Here is a 16582-nt window from a genome sequence, read left to right on the forward strand (position 1 = left end):
TCACTTTTCACTTTCATGCATTGGAGAAGGAAATGGCAACCCACTCCAGTGTTCTTGCCTGGAGAACCCCAGGGACGGCGGAGCCTGGTGGGCTCCTGTCTATGGGGTTGCATAGAATCGGACATGGCTGAAGCGACTTAGCAGCAGCATGCATTTGGCTGTAATGAATAGAAAAGCTAACTCAAAGCTAATATATTTGACCAAAATCATAGGACTAATAATATCAGGACCAGGCATTTATAAATATAAATATAAATCTTCTAATATTTATAGAAATCCATTGAAATTGGGATTGTTATCCCAGTTTGGACTTGAGGAAACCAAGACTGAAAGAGAGCAAATTAGTTGTCTAAGATCTCTTTGCTTGTGAGCAGAAGAGCTGGGATGTTTGGAGTTCAAGGACATGGCCTTTCCAGTAGATGTAGAATAAAGATTCAAGGCACCCTCTTCTCACAGATTATAACCAACTAGGAGAAGCCCACACATGCTCTCTCTAGAGAAAAGAGGCAGATTTTAACCAGAAAGCAGCTACATGAGGCATGGACCTCGTGCCCTTTTCTAAGCATCTCCAGTGGGAGATGAATTCCAATGCAGCCAAACGGCACTAGTCACATACTGTTTCCTCTTCACATTGCTGTTGTGCTTATTGATCGGTACTTAGAGAAAACAGGACGGGGATGCTTACTCTGGATCTTAGTCACCCTGACAATCAGAGTCTCCAGACTCAATGATTCACTTTGGTGCTGAGGCCAGACCATTCCAGAGTTGCTGTGAGAACTGTGGACTGTCATTAACAGTGGGAGCTGCTGCTGTTGTTGCGTTAGCTGTAAAAAATTAAAGTCTTGATTTCTCTGGGCTTTAAGGCAGGTTTTCAGACAAAGTAGCCAGAGCATAAGGCTTCATGCTGGGATTCCCAGTGTCTCCTTCACAAGCTGAATGCCCAGTCTGTCTTGACTTCTTGGCTGTCACTTTCAAAGTGTAGATGTGGTTATTGTTTACTCTTAAGACAAAAGAATGGAGTGAACAATCCTTCATGCTTTTGCGGACTCTCCCTGTGTCTTCTAATAGGCCTGCAGCTCTTCAATTGTGTCAGTCTTTCCCTTTCAGTCCTGCTGCCTCTTTGCCAGATCTGGGTTCTACTGTTATCTGGACATCAGCAGAGCAAAGCCAAAACTTGGCCCAGAGGCAGGAGTTCAAATCTTGAGTTCAAATCCTGTTCCCAAGCTCACTGTGGAATCTAAGTTAATTCTCTTTGTCTTGCTATGGTTTTGTAGAGATGAAGTGAACTAAAATAGAAAATGTCTATAACATAGTAGGAGCCCAATATATGTTAGCCATTGTTATTATCAACAACCTAGTTGTCTAACCCTGTGCCCTAGTCATATATGTCATGACCCATGATGACTCAGATATATCAGACATTGAGAAACACTCCTTTATTGAGACGCTCTCTCCTTTACCCCTGTCATTCTCCACCCCCAGCACATTCTGATGATCTTCCCTTTCCCCTTTCCCTTGTTGTCCTTATTCTCCTTCCTGTGGCTGCACCGCATAGCTTGTGGGATCTTAGTTCCTCGATGAGGGATTGAACCCATGCCCTTGGCAGTGAAAGCACAGAATCCTAACCACTGGACCTCCAGGGGATTCCCTCCTTGTTGTACTTTTTTGTACCCTTCATAAGTTGGCTGTTTTATTTAAGTAGTCTTGATGGTATCTTTTTACTTACTGGCTCTAGAAGAAGCCAAAGTCCATATAATGAAAGTCCAGTCTCTTTATCCACACTTGCAGCACAGCAACGGGAGAAGGTTGATAACAGTATACACTCTTCTGCTCATCAGTGTTACTGCAAAAAAACAGCTGCATGCAATAATGAGGAGGGCTTTGCTCACTTTACAAATTAATGAATTAATAAATGAACCAGGAGAGGGAGCATCAAGTTTGTGAAGATGCATTTCTGCACACCTCACACTTCTACTCCCTTGATATTTAACCAGTAACCAGAGTGAAATGGACCATGAAGGGAAGCTATGAAAATCACAGGGTCCTGCTCCAGGCTTGAGACTTAGGATAATTATCTGCAACTTAAATTTCCCAACCTCTGGTAGAAATGAGGTCATCTTGATAGCCATGGCTGAAATGTCACCCCAGCTTCTAATGCAGGACTTCCATCCAGTTTTCTCTGAGGTCTCACCCCAGGATACCTAAGAGTCCTGAAAGGACATCTCACATGGAGACGTGAAAAAGCCCACTTCTCAGGGATGTCAGCTTCATGAGGTGGCCTCTGGAATCACCACCCACTGACTCCAGTACATGAAGACCATCAGTCCTCTCCACTGTCCTCTGGGCATAGCTGCTGAATATACCAATGTCCCCTTAGTACCAGGCCAGGGCAGGCTTTCATGACAACATAGGAGGCCTCTCATCACTCCAGGACTTGAAATGAGGCCCAGTAGCCTAGGTCCCAAAGTGGAAGTGGCCTATGACCCAGGCCTCAGGGCATCCTAGTTCTGCCAGCAGCCCTCTCCCCACAGACTCAGACAAAGCGGTGTTCTGGCCACCTGCACTCCTGATCCCAGAGACGAGCTGTGGACCTAACAGCCTTTGTGCAGACCCCCTACCTCCCCAAACCAGTGAACACCACGTTCATAGACAGCGTGACTCTCAGTGTGAGATCCTCTCTTAAGCCACTGAAGACAAAATCCTTGCTATCTAGGAGCTTGTTTGATTTTAACCCCTACTATTTTCTAGAAGCATCCCAGTCTTTCTCCATTCAGATTGTGTAGGACACTTGGAGTATCAAATGCCTAGGCCATCCTTTATTGAGACCCTCCAGGGGTAGCTCCAGGGCTACAAGAGCAGTCTCCTTTCCCCATCAGCCAAGGGCTGAGGAAACGAGATGAGCACAGTGTGGTCCTGCCCCCATGGAGCTCAGAGCCCAGTAGGAAGACAGGCAACTTTGCCACTGATTATTCAGGGAAGGATGCCGTGAGAACACGGCATTGGTTTGGAAACCTAAATCAGACAAAAAGAGTCAAGGAAGGAGACTTCAAGAAGAATAAAGGTTTGGGGATGTGTTTTGAAGAACAAAAGGAGTTAGCTAAATAACAAAACATGAGATGGAAAGGGATGTGTGTGAAAGCGATACATGAGGAAAGGCTTGATTAGTTTTAGCAGCTATGGGTAATTCCACAGTGTCCTAGGAAAGACAGCTATTATTTATCAGACCAAAGATTTCTGTTATTAGGATGAGGGTACAGTGAGGAGGAAGGATGTACTAGCTCCTTTAACATTTCCCACAAGGGGACCACATTTAAACTTAAGCTATTGGAGAATTACTAGTGTTAATCAAAGGTAAGCATTTATAAAATGAAGGATGACATCTTATAGCTGCTCTTCAATTCTTAAAAAAAAAAAAATCTAAAGATGAAAAATGCCTTGTTGTAAGCCACAGTGTGCATGCCCAACAAGATCGGAATTTTCCTTGAACTTGAGGGCTTTACTTTCTCAGGAAACTCCTCTCTGGTCCCACACTACCTCAGACCTTGCACTTGTACACACTAGAGTCCTGCCCTGTTCTTTATCACAGTTCATGAAAAATGTGTCTGTGTGGGTGTGTGCATGTGTGTGAGATGCGATTGTTCTACATTCTAGGAGTACAGTCTTAATCTGTTTTCTTTCTGCTCTATCATCAGTTTTTAGCCCAAGGTCTGGCACAAAGTACATGCTAGATAAAGATGTGTTGATTCTGCAGCTCCTGCCATTGTGTACTGTTCTGTTGTGATTTTCACTATTAGAATTTTGTCTCTATTGAGCAAACAAGAATTGTGTTATGAGGAGGAGAAAGCTAAAGTCATTCAGGTTAGCTGATATGACCTGGTAATATAAAAGGTTAAGGGTCATGGGGGTATATAGAGCTCTCAGAGCCAAGTGCCAGGTAAGAGACTGTCACTTGGAACAGAAGCTTTCAAGTGATGTCCAGGATGAAAAGAATAATAAGTTTGTTTTTTCCAAGGGACATAAGCTATGGCAGACACACAGGACCAAATACATTCATTATTCACAGGATCCAGTGCAAAATGCAAATGCAAGGCCTCTTGCTCAAGAAGTATCAAGAATTTCAAGATAGTGACGGAAGAGCATTAACACAAGTGCAGGGCCCTTGTGTGACTGCATAGACCATATACCCGCTGTAATAGGGAAGAAAACATCTGACTCCATGTTCAGTTCAGTTCAGTTCAGTTGCTCAGTCGTGTCTGACTCTTTGTGACCCCATGAATCGCAGCACACCAGGCCTCCCTGTCCATCACCAACTCCATGTTAGACCTGTGCCTTTTCACTTTAATCTTTGTGTTCTGTTGCCTAGGAGCTTAGTCGTGGTGGCCCTGTGCCTTCTGTAAAAGAATGTTGCCTATAGGCTGAAATATACAGGAGAGACTATTCTCAAGGCTCTGACCTTTAAGCGTCCATCCATATAGAGATAAAAAGTTGCAGAATAGAGAATAACATTTGCCTTGTTGGTGGTTTACATGAACATTGTGAACTATGTGGACTGCTACAAGAATAGAGAATTCTTACAACAAAAATTTTGCAACAACTAACCATGCCCCTCCCTCACACTGCCTTTGAAAGTGCTTTGCTGGATCATGGAAAAAGCAAGAGAGTTCCAGAAAACATCTATTTCTGCTTTACTAACTATGCCAAAGCCTTTGACTGTGTGGATCACAATAAACTGGAAAATTCTGAAAGAGCTGGGAATACCAGACCACCTGACCTGCCTCTTGAGAAATCTGTATGCAGGTCAGGAAGGAACAGTTAGAACTGGACATGGAACAACAGACTGGTTCCAAATAGGAAAAGAAGTACGTCAAGGCTGTATATTGTCACCCTGCGTATTTAACTTATATGCAGAGTACGTCATGAGAAATGCTGGACTGGAAGAAATGCTGGAATCAAGATTGCCAGGAGAAATCTCAATAACCTCAGATATGCAGATGACACCACCCTTATGGCAGAAAGGGAAGAGGAACTCAAAAGCCTCTTGATGAAAGTGAAAGTGGAGAGTGAAAAAGTTGGCTTAAAGCTCAACATTCATAAAACGAAGATCATGGTATCTGGTCCTATCACTTCATGGGAAATAGATGGGGAAACAGTGGAAACAGTATCAGACTTTATTTTTGGGGGCTCCAAAATCACTGCAGATGGTGATTCCAGCCATGAAATTAAAAGACACTCCTTGGAAGAAAAGTTATGACCAACCTAGATAGTATATTCAAAAGCAGAGACATTACTTTGCCGACTAAGGTCCGTTCAGTCAAGGCTATGGTTTTTCCTGTGGTCATATATGGATGTGAGAGTTGGACTGTGAAGAGGGCTGAGCGCCGAAGAGTTGATGCTTTTGAACTGTGGTGTTGGAGAAGACTCTTGAGAGTCCCTTGGACTGCAAGGAGACCCAACCTGTCCATTCTGAAGGAGATCAGTCCTGGGATTTCTTTGGAAGGAATGATGCTAAAGCTGAAGCTCCAGTACTTTGGCACCTGATGCGAAGAGTTGACTCATTGGAAAAGACTCTGATGCTGGGAGGGATTGGGGGCAGGAGGAGAAGGGGACGACAGAGGGTGAGATGCTGGATGGCATCACTGACTCGATGGACGTGAATCTGAGTAAACTCTGGGTGTTGGTGATGGACAGGGAGGCCTGGCGTGCTGCAGTTCATGGGGTCACAAAGAGTTGGACACGACTGAGTGACTGAACTGAACTGAACTGAGGGCCTCCCTGGTGGCTCAGTGGTAAAGAATCTGCCTGCCACTGCAGGAAACACAGGTTTGATCCCCGATCCGGGAAGATCCCACATGCCATGGAACAGCTAAACCCATGTGCCACAACTACTGAGCCTGTGCTCCAGAGCCCAGGAAGCAAACTGCTGAGCCCACATGCAGCAGCTGTTGAAGCCTGCGTGCCCGAGAGCCTGTGCTCCATGCACTGCAACTGGAGTGGCCCCACTCACCACAACTAGAGAGAAGCCCTCACAGCAATGCGCAGCCGTAAGTAAATAAATCAAATGATTTTTTAGTGTTTTGCTGAAACCCTGCGAGGAGTTTGGGGGTTTTGAGACATGAGCCACCTGTCTCCTCACAAGCCCTGGAGTACTGCCCCAAACTCCGACTTTTCAGTTTGTTTGGCTTCACTGTGCATTGTACACATGAGCTTGCATTCAGTAAAACCATGAAGCTGGCCTTACAAACATTTATAGTTAATAAATAAAATCTGAACATGAGTTTATAGTTGTCTGTTAGAAAATTAAGCAGTTCTGTATGGGGGCGGAGGATGGTTTAAATATCCAGATGTATTTCCTCCCCTGCACATCGAGGTTTTTCTTCAAAAGGTACCAGGTCCTTCAGTCCCTTTATTCCATGGGGCCATCTCTCTGTTTCCAAAAGATCTACTAAGACACCCTGGTTTGCCCCTCCGCAAACAGCCCTGACATTCTTGCTATCTTGCAATACCCACTTACTCCACAGCTGAGAAGATTTGGCCTGGATTTGAGGCCCCACAGTCCAAAAAGCATGGGTTTTGAAGCCAAAATGGGTTCACATCCCAGCTCCACCATTTATAGTTCAGCCACTTAGAGCAAATTAGTTAGTCTCCTAGTTTTCTCATCTATGAATGAGAATAATATTAATAACACCTAGCTTAATAGGGTGGCTCTGAGGATTAAATATGTAAAAAGTGTGACCGGCTTAACACATAAACGCACAACCAAACTAGGGCACATCCACGTTTTGCAGTATCTCTCTGCTTCAGTCCAAAGCTGAACCGAGGAAAGAGGAGCGCCCTCAGGCCAGGAAACCCCAGCTCTGCTTCCTCCGTCACTGAACCCTATAAATAACTTGGCTAAGTCACCGGATCCCGGCTCCCTGAGAGTCGCAGTTTCTCCGGGTGCAGAAGCAGGGAGTTGCTGCAGGTGGTCCCTCCCGCTGGATCACTCGGGCTTTGGTCTGAATTTTCCTTCTACCTCCTAAAGCATCCCGGGACCGTGCCGAGCACCCGAGCTCGCCCAGCCTGGTCGCAGGGCCTCCCTAGGGCGCGGCCCCCTCCTGTTCCCCGCGAGGGCCCGCGCAGCCCCGCCCCGGAGCCACCCACCCCCACCCACCCTTCTCCGGAGAGCGGGTCAGCCGGAGCCCACTCGCAAGCGGCCGAGCGGCAGTCACGACTGTGCGGTCGTCGCCGAGGTGTCCGCGGGCGCGCTCTCCCCCAGCCCGGGCGGGCGCCGGGAGGTGGGCAGGGCCGGGGCGGGGGCGAGGCCGGAGGAGGGCGAGGCGACGCCTCGGCGAGGATGGGAGTCCCCGGCCTCAGAAGCTGAGCGAGCCTGCGCGCGGCCGGGAGGGCGCTCCGGAGGGAGGCGAGCCCCGCTGTTCCTCCGGGAGCCCAACACCGTTCCCGCGCCGCCACGATGATCCCCCCGAGCGGCGCCCGCGAGGACGGCGTGGACGGGCTGCCCAAGGAGACGGCGAGCGCCGTGCAGCCGCCCTCTCCTGCATCCACCGGCAGTCAGGAATCCAAGGTACCGCGCACGCTTGCCCCAAGAGGACACAAACTCACTCCTCTTCCTCTCTTGTCCACCTCTGTTTCCTCCCTACTGGCGCTGGCGCCGGAGGCTAAGACGCGTCCCTAGTTCTTCTCAAGGACTGTGCTCCCTTGAGACTTGAATGTCCGGCAGGACTCGCTGCTAGCGATGCTGGACCACGTCGCTGGGGATCCAGTCTTCTTGTCCGCACGGCCCCGGGGCTTTGCGCTGGGCTCCTGCCCTGCGAGCACCCGCAGTTCACAGTGGCTCCGGGTTCGGATCGCTTTCCTGGGTGGTGGTGGCGTGCTTGTTCTGTGCTTTGAACCTGCATGTGCCTAAAGCGCGTGTGGGTATTAGGCGGCTTCTGAAGGCTGAGGGACAGACAGCCCAGGACACTCCTCCAGAAAAGCCGGGGCATTTGCGAACCAGCAAAGGTTCGCCTGTATCCCAAGGGCCTGAGACCCTTAGGCTAACCGGACTCATCCCTAACCTCGGATACCGCTGATTTCAGAAAAATTAGGTAAATGCTACCTTCTCGGGAAAGTTGATGATCCTCTCGTGGAAGTTAGTCCTCGAACTTAAACTTGCTTTTGTGAGAGTTACACTGATATACACAAAATCAACCCCGCGGCACTTCCGTCACTGTTACACTTACTCTGAAACGTTCACGGGTGCCAGGCGCATGTTTGGAAATCTTGGAAGAGGATCAAGTAAAATGCGGCTGCTAGCTGTGCGATGCCAAATGGCATCTCAGTCGGGAGTAAAAACCATAAGATGGAGTTTGTAGTTATATGGATTCCTTAGCGCAGGGCTCCTGGCTCTTTTTCCAGACCTCCTTGTGGGTTCCCTGGGTGTCTTTGGAATGTGGGGCAGTTCTTGTGGAGGAATGAAGGAGAGGAGGATGCCAGTGTGGAGAGCAGGTCAGATGGGGCCAAGAAGAGTCTCGTCCTTTTCTGCCTTCACACCCATCCCTGGAAGCCATCAGCAAATCAGCAGGATCACCAGCATAGCTAAGTGACTCCCATCCTAAGTGATCCTGCCCTCTGGACAGTATCCCAGCCTCTGAAGGTTAACCATCAGAGATGCTAATCCAAGACAATGCCAAGATAATGCTTGGCATTATCTTTATTTTGGGGGCAAATGTCTGACCTGGAACATGTGTGTCAACTTTTCTAAAACTTAACTGTAAACAGGGGCAAAAACCCCACCTTCCAGAATCATTGAGAGGCAGAGAGAGATGACCTAACACCCACCCAGTACAGAGTAAGGACTCAATCCTGTTCACTGTTTTCCTTCCTGAGATAAGGAGATGGGATCATCTCACCACAGACAATTCACTCCAAATGGGTCTCACAACCCACACACACGGACCACTGCCCCTGCAATCAGATGTTACTGGCTCTCTACCATTGTGTGTCATTGACGATCCTTCACCTAAGTGATGCAGGGTAGTGGGCACTTCACAGGTGATCTAGAATCCTGGAAATGAATGTAACTAAACTCAAGACTGAAACTAATAATCAGCTTTTATAATTGGGCCTGTTGCTCTGCAGTAGGTATGTTCTGGAAGGGGCTTAGCATTTGATTTTATAGCAGCATGGTTCAAACACACTGTATGGGCTTGCTATTTATAGATACCCTAATGTAAATTTTTTGGCAAAGCAAAGACTACATATGTAATACCCATCATTATCCACCAATTTATCTGGCTTATGGTTTCAGACTTGTGCACGTCAGTTTTTCTCTATGTGTATTTATATATTCCTAAATGTGCTGTCATAGCTTAGGTGTTCTTGATCAGTGGAGACAGGCTATGGCGGGTTGTCCATGAACCCTAAGAAACTGAGTGTAAGGTACTGTGCCTGATAGTGAAAATTTTTTGGCATAGTGTTTTTGATACTCTCCAAGGGGCCCCATGCTTCTCAAAAGGGCTAAACTGTTGATGTGGAGGCTGTGCGCTAGGGATCAGCAGGATGGCAAGAAACAGGAACAGAGGCAGGCTCTATTCATTCTGCACCAGGAGCACCACATTTGAAGGTTTATTGGCGTTTACAAGGATCTTCCATCTGACAACGAGTGTCTGGTAGGAGAACATGGACAGTTCGTCATCCCATATTACTCCCCTCTGAAGTGATCTGTTTGTCAAAATACCATGTGGGACAGGCATGGTTTAGCCCCCCTGGACAGTAACCTTTCTCAAGAAGGACTTTTGAAATTCATTTTTTCTTTTATTTTATTAAAGTCTGATTGACTTACAGTATTGTATTAGTTTCAAGTATACAACATAGCGATTCAGTGTTTTTCTAGATTAATCAGCATACAAAATTAACTCAGTGTTATTGACTGTATTCCCTATGTTATCCATTGCACCCTGTGACTTACTTATTTTATAACTAATAGCTTGTACCTCTTAATCCTCTTCACCTCACTCACTCATTCACCTCACCTCCCTCCCCTCTGGCAACTACTGGTTTGTTCTCTGTATCTACGAGTCTGTTTCTGTTTGGTTATATTTGCTCATTTGTTTTGATTATTAGATTTCACTATGCATTTTTAAAATAACTTTTGTTCTCTCCTGATAGGAGTAACAACTACTTTGTGGAAATTTGAAAAGTCCTGAAAAAAAAATAAAGAGAAGGAAAAAAAATCACACATTAGTCACAATCCAGAGGCAATTACTGATAATGCCTTGGTTGTTTATTTTCCTTTTTTCATTGTTTTTTATATTTACCCAGTTGAGAGAACAATGGTAGGCATTTACTGAGTGCTTGGTGGGTGTCAGACACAACTTGACCCTTATTTCTGTTTCATCGATAGGACACTGAAAGCTCAGAAAGGGTAGGTGACTTCTCCATGGTTGTGTAGTGAGTTGACTGACACAGCAATGACAGGAACCTGGGCCTCATGACTCTGGAGCACAAGTTTATGACCACCGTGCTGCTGTCTTTTACGCCCATGTCCATCTTACATTCTATACCGTTTCACCTAACATCCTAACCAAGTATTTCATATGCCCCTAAAAGCCATTTGCAACTGTATTTTGTTCTTCTCAAGAAATCCTTGAAAATAAATTGAGCCACATTATCATGTAAAATGATGATTAAAGACCAGCTCTTATCCGGCTTCTTTGATTTTGCTACTCTTTCCCCAAAAGTATATTTCTGGAAGCGATTAAATGGAACTTCACAGAACCATCTGGAAAACTTGACCACGACAAACCCTTTAGTCTAGAGGGGCCATTAGAGAAGAATGATAATGAGTCAGTGCCTTGAGCACATAAAATCTTTCTGGAATGTCATTTCCTCTGCAGATTCCTTGGAATGCTGAATCAAATATAAGAACCAAAAACACTGGAGATGATCTACTCTGGGTATTTTTTAAATAATGGATAATTTTATCATGTAAATTTATTTCATTATGGAAAACTTCAACACACACAAAAGCAGAGAATACACTATGAAGAACCATCATGTACCTAATCACTTGGTTCTACCAGTTATCAGTTCACGGACAATCTTGTTTCATCTGTAACCCCCACCAGTACCTCCACCCTTCCTCACACACACTGGTTCATTTTAAAACAAATTCCAGACATCAAGGGTCTTCCCAGGTGGTGAAAGAATCCACCTGCAAGTGCAGGAGATGCAAGAGACATGGGTTCGATCCCTGGGTTGGGAAAATCCCCTGGAGGGGGGCATGGCAACCCATCTAGTATTCTTACCTGAAAAATCCCGTGGACAGAGGAACCTGGCGGGCTACAAGTCCATGAGGTCACAGAGTTGGACGCGACTGAGCATATGTGCACACACCAGACACCAAAGCATTTCATTTGTACATATTTACAGTTGTATCTTTAAAGAATAAGGGCTCTTTTTGTAAACATGACTACAATCCATTATCACATACTGGAGGTGTTTTAAATCATGGGTCAGTATAGTCTTTGGAGGTCTACATATTGTCTTTGGAATACGTGTGAACAGCCAGAATTTTCAAAATTGCTCATGTACATGTATATGTGCATCATCTAGGGAAGGGATCTGTAGCTTATACCAAGTCAATAAAGTGCTCATAACTTTCTCAGTTTATTTAAATCTTCTCTCTCTTTTTTCCCTCTGTCAAGTAAATAGAGGCCCAGAGAGAGTCAGTGACTTGCCTAAGGTCACAAAGGTAGTTACTGCCAATACCCCCACCTAAGAATCCCAGCTAGGACCCTGGATGTTGTGCTGTGCTTAGTTGCTCAGCCATGTCAGACTCTTCGCAACCCCATGGACTGTAGCCCATCAGGCTTCTCTGTCCATGAGGATTCTCTAGGCAAGAATACTGGAGTGGGTTGCCATGCCCTCCTCCAGGGAATCTTCCCAACCTAGGGATCCAGCCCAGGTCTCCTGCATTGCAGGTGGATTCTTTACCATCTAAGCCACCAGGAAAGCCCAGGAATAGTGGAGTGGTAGCCTATCCCTTCTTAAGGGGATCTTCCTGACCCAGGAATAGAACTGGAGTCTCCTGCCTTGCAGGCAGATTCTTTACCATCTAAGCTTCCAGAGAAGCACAGGACCTTAGATACTCTAGGACAGTTTCCTCAGAGTAAATTCCAGTAAGCACAAGTTATAATGTAGTCTGTGTGGTTTTGTTTTTTCATAAAATTAGTTGAGTTGAAAGAGTTTCAAAGCCACTAATGAACCTCACCCCTCTATCTTTCTACTAACTATCTCAGAAAGACCACAATCTAATTCATTGTCTAAGCGTTTGACAGAGATCATTGAATACTAAGAAAAATTTCATGTTTCAGCATCCTTTATTGCAATGAATGTCTCTTTTATACTGACTTATTGACAATGTAGAAATCTTACTGGAGTGTCACATGGAGTTTGGTATGGATTCCCTTTGCCATCACTTATATGACAAGAACTCACATTTTGATGATGTGAAGGGATTATAGGTTTTGAGGACAAATAAGCTTTCAGATCTGTTTTTATCCATGCCATCTTTGTGTCCACGGGGAAGCTGCCTAACCTCTCTGAGTCTCAGCTTCCTAAAATCTAGAATGAGGATGCTAATTCCCTATAGGCATGGGTTTTTTGGTAAGGTCTGAGAATATGTAAAACCCCCAATATGTTGAAAGCCTTTGTAAGCATAAAGCATTGTTTACTTTCTCTTTCCGCTTCAAATTAGATGACTCTGTCACTGGCCAACAGCAAATTTCATCATTGGGAAAATTTCAGTAATCAAAACTGACATTCTTACAGTATAACTGAGTTTTCCTCCCTTTGCACTTCAGTTTCCAGTGAGATTTCATTTTAGCTGTGTTGCATCCCCAAGAAGCTAAGCCATAGACTCCCTGGCAAGTGACTTTGATTTTGAAAGGTTGATGTAAGCCACCTAGGGCCCCACTGGAGCCGTGGACCAAAGTGTCTGCTCATTCCAGAATGGTTCTCTCTGAACCTGGACGACCCTCTAAGCTAGCAAGAAGCAATCCCTAACAATGAAGATGTGCCCTGCATCTCCCAGAAAAGCTTCTGTGTCCATTAATCAGAAACTGTGGATTACCTACTTTGTGGCCAGCTAACCCATTACATACATATGAAGCTATTATTGATAGGAATTTCACTTCTAACTTCTACTCAGCAGGGAAGATGAAAGCAAATGGAACCCTGGCCTTGCATTCAAATCCCCTGGCGAGTCCAGAACATAGGCTAGACCTGCTAAATGGAAATCTGTGAGTGAAGGTCCCAGGAATCAGTATTTTTGTAAAGCTTCCTTGTACAGCTGAATTTAAGAAACACTTGTCTAGACTAAAAAAAACTATAGAGTGTGAAAGAAAGCAGGATTTTTTCCCTTCCAACCAAGATACTTGAAGGAACCATTTGTATTTTCTATCTTTATTTCTTCACTTCCCATTTTTACTTTAATCCAAATGATGGCTCTAGCAAAGGTAATCTACTGTTCCCTCCCTTCTGCCAACGAATCCACATGTTGCTCAGATGTAGCTAGATTTATGGGGTTGACTATGTCCGTATTTTCATGATTGTAAAAGTAATAAGTACTAAATGTAGAAAACTGGAAAGCAGAGAAAATATAAAAATGAATTTATCACATAATGACCTAGACATGGATTTCCCTGGTAGCTCACCTGGTAAAGAATCCACCTGCAATGCAGGAGACTTGATTCAATTCGTGGAAAGATCCTCTGGAGAAGGGATAGGCTACCCACTCCAGTATTCTTAGGCTTCTCTGGTGGCTCAGACAGTAAAGAATCTGCCTGCAATGCAGGAGACCTGGGTTGGGAAGATTCCCTGGAGGAGGGCATAGCAACCCACTCCAGTATTCTTGCCTGGAGAATCCCATGGACAGAGGAGCCTGGCAGACTACAGGCCATGGGGTCACAAAGAGTCTGACATGACTGAGCAAGTAAGCACAGACCTAGACATAAGAACTGTGAAGTTTTTGCTGTATTTCTTTATACACACACACCCACACACATTCTTGAAACAAAATTGAAATGATGGCTTCCCTGGTGGCTCAGCAGTAAATAATCCACCTGCAATGCAGGGGTTGCAGGAGATGCAGGTTTGATTCCTCGGTCAGGAAGATCTCCTGGAGGAGGTCATGGCAAACCACTCCAGTATTGTTGCCTGGAGAATCCCATGGACAGAGGAGCCTGGTGGACTACAGTCCATGGGGTCGCAAAGAGTCTGACATGACTGAAGCAACTTAGCATGCATGCACACATACATAAATGCATGTTCTATTTTTTCTTATACGTAATGTTGTACATAGTTTTTTGTACTCTCTGATTAAATATTAAAGATGGTATGTTTCATGCTGTACCATATCTGTTTCATCAGTCTCTTCTAATTATAGTTTAGATTCTTAGCTTTCATGCTTTAAAAAATATTGAAATGGGCATCCTGATACCTCAGCATTTGAATACATTTCTGATTAGTGTCATGGGAAGTAGCATTACTAGGTCTGGTTTTAAACACTTCAAAGATCTTTTATTCTCTCTGACACAGTGCTCTCTAGAAAGATATATCATACCTTTTTTTCTTGTAAACTTTTTAGTGAAGTATGACATCATACCAAATGGTGTACACATAATAAGATTACACATTAATGAATTTTCAGAAAATAAATTACTGATTTGTATGTAACCAACACAAAAATCAAGAAATAGAATGTTATCAGTACCCAAGAATCTCTCTCATAACCCTTTTCTGTCACTAGCTCCCCAAAGGTAAATAAATTTTTGATTTCTCACAAGGTAAATTAATCTTCCGTATTTTTGAACTTTATAAATATAACTGGAATCATACAAAGTACACTCTTTTATGTCTGGTTTCTTTCACTTAGCATTGTGTTGTGAGACTCATCCATGCTATCACACGTAGCAATAGTTTTCCATTTTCATTGCTGTATAGCGTTCCGCTATATAAACAGACCACTGTTTAACTGTTCTGTTGATGGTGGAATTTGGATTGCTGCTTGGTTTTGTCTGCTAGAGGTGTACTGCTTTGACCATTATTATACATATTCCTTGTGGCACTTTTATTTTTAAGTGTATATCTAGGGGCAACATTGCTTGGGCTGTGGGGTATGCCTAAGTTGATAGTAGGTACTATCAACTTTCCAAAGTATCTGTGCCAATTCATAATCTCAGCAGCCATGAAGAGGAGTTCCATCTGATCCTTATCCCACCAACATTTGCTATTGTCTGTATTTCTCAGTTCAGCCATTCTCGTAGGTGATTAGTGGTGTTGTGCCGTGGTTTTAACTTGTATGTCCCCAGTGACTAATGAGTTAAGCATTTTTAATACATTGAGGCACTTGAATGTCCTCTTGTGAAGCAGGTATTCAAATCTTTTGTCTATTTTCCTGTTAGGCTATATGTCATTTTTTAATTGGTAGGAATTCTTTACATATTCTAGATCCAAGTACTTTTAGAGATAAATATGTTGTAGGTATCTTTTCCCATCCTGTGGCTTATCTCTTTTCTTAACAGAAATTCTTTTTTTTTTTTTTTTTTTCACTATCTTACTTATTTGTTCATTTATTTGGCTGTGTCGGGTCTTGGTTGAGTGGCAACACTCGGGATGCTCGCTGCACCATGCAGGATCGTTGCAGCTCACTGACTCTCTACTTGTGGTGCTTGGGCTTAGTTGCTCCACAGCATGTGGGACCTTAGTTCTCCGACCAGGGATTGAATTTGCGTCCCCTGCATTTGTGAGGTAGATTCTTAACCACTGGACCACCAAAAATTCTTCTTCAATGAGGTCAATTCATTCATTTTCTTGCTTACGTGCTTTTTGTGTTCCCCTTTGGAACCCATGGATGGAGAAGCCTGGTAGGCTACAGTCCATGGGGTCGCAAAGAGTGGGACACAACTGAGCAACTTCACTTTCACTTTCCCTTGGAACCTTTGCCTGCCCCAAAGGCATGAGGGTATTCTCTTATATAATTTCTTAGGAATGCTATTGCTTAGCCTTTCACACATAAGTCTATAATCCTTTTGAAGTTGCCAAGGTGTGAGGTAGGGGTCAAGACACTTTATGGCATTGCACTGCCACCTGTGCCGTAAATCAGATGGCTGTGTTTTTGATTTATGTAGAGATGGCTGTTCTGTCCTTGTACAAGTACGGCACTGACTTAAATATAATGACCTAATTCAAAAGTCTTGGTATCTGGTAGAACAAGCCTTCTGGCTTTGCTCTGCTTTTTCAAAACTGTTTTGGTTATTTGGGAGCCCTGACATTTCCATATATTAAGCTAATCGGTTTCCACCAAAACACCTGCTAGGATATTGGTTGGGGTTGCATTAAATCTACACCCATCTGGAGAGAATGGACATCCTCCTACTATTGGTCCTTCCAATAATAGCACCCACTGCACAGCTTTGCTTCCATCAAGTGCCCCAGGGCATCATTACCTGAGAACCTAATTCTATGCTACTCTTTTTCATTTGAGGGATTCTCAAACCAAGTTGTGTTGTATAAATTTACACTTCAAATCTATGTGAAGGCA

At 44.4% G+C, this 16582-nt stretch overlaps 1 protein-coding gene across 2 annotated transcripts in view; it reads left to right on the forward strand.

Moving 5' to 3' along the window:
- Positions 1–7450: 7450 nt before the first annotated feature.
- Positions 7451–16582, forward strand: part of STAC (SH3 and cysteine rich domain) — a 114175-nt gene continuing 105043 nt past the window's right edge. For both annotated transcript variants that reach the window (XM_068982991.1, XM_068982992.1), the window contains exon 1: positions 7451–7561. In XM_068982991.1, the coding sequence (XP_068839092.1) occupies positions 7451–7561 (111 nt within the window). The remainder of the gene's footprint in view (positions 7562–16582) is intronic.

This window comes from Capricornis sumatraensis, chromosome 10, assembly GCF_032405125.1.
Source record: "Capricornis sumatraensis isolate serow.1 chromosome 10, serow.2, whole genome shotgun sequence".
NCBI lineage: Eukaryota > Metazoa > Chordata > Mammalia > Artiodactyla > Bovidae > Capricornis > Capricornis sumatraensis.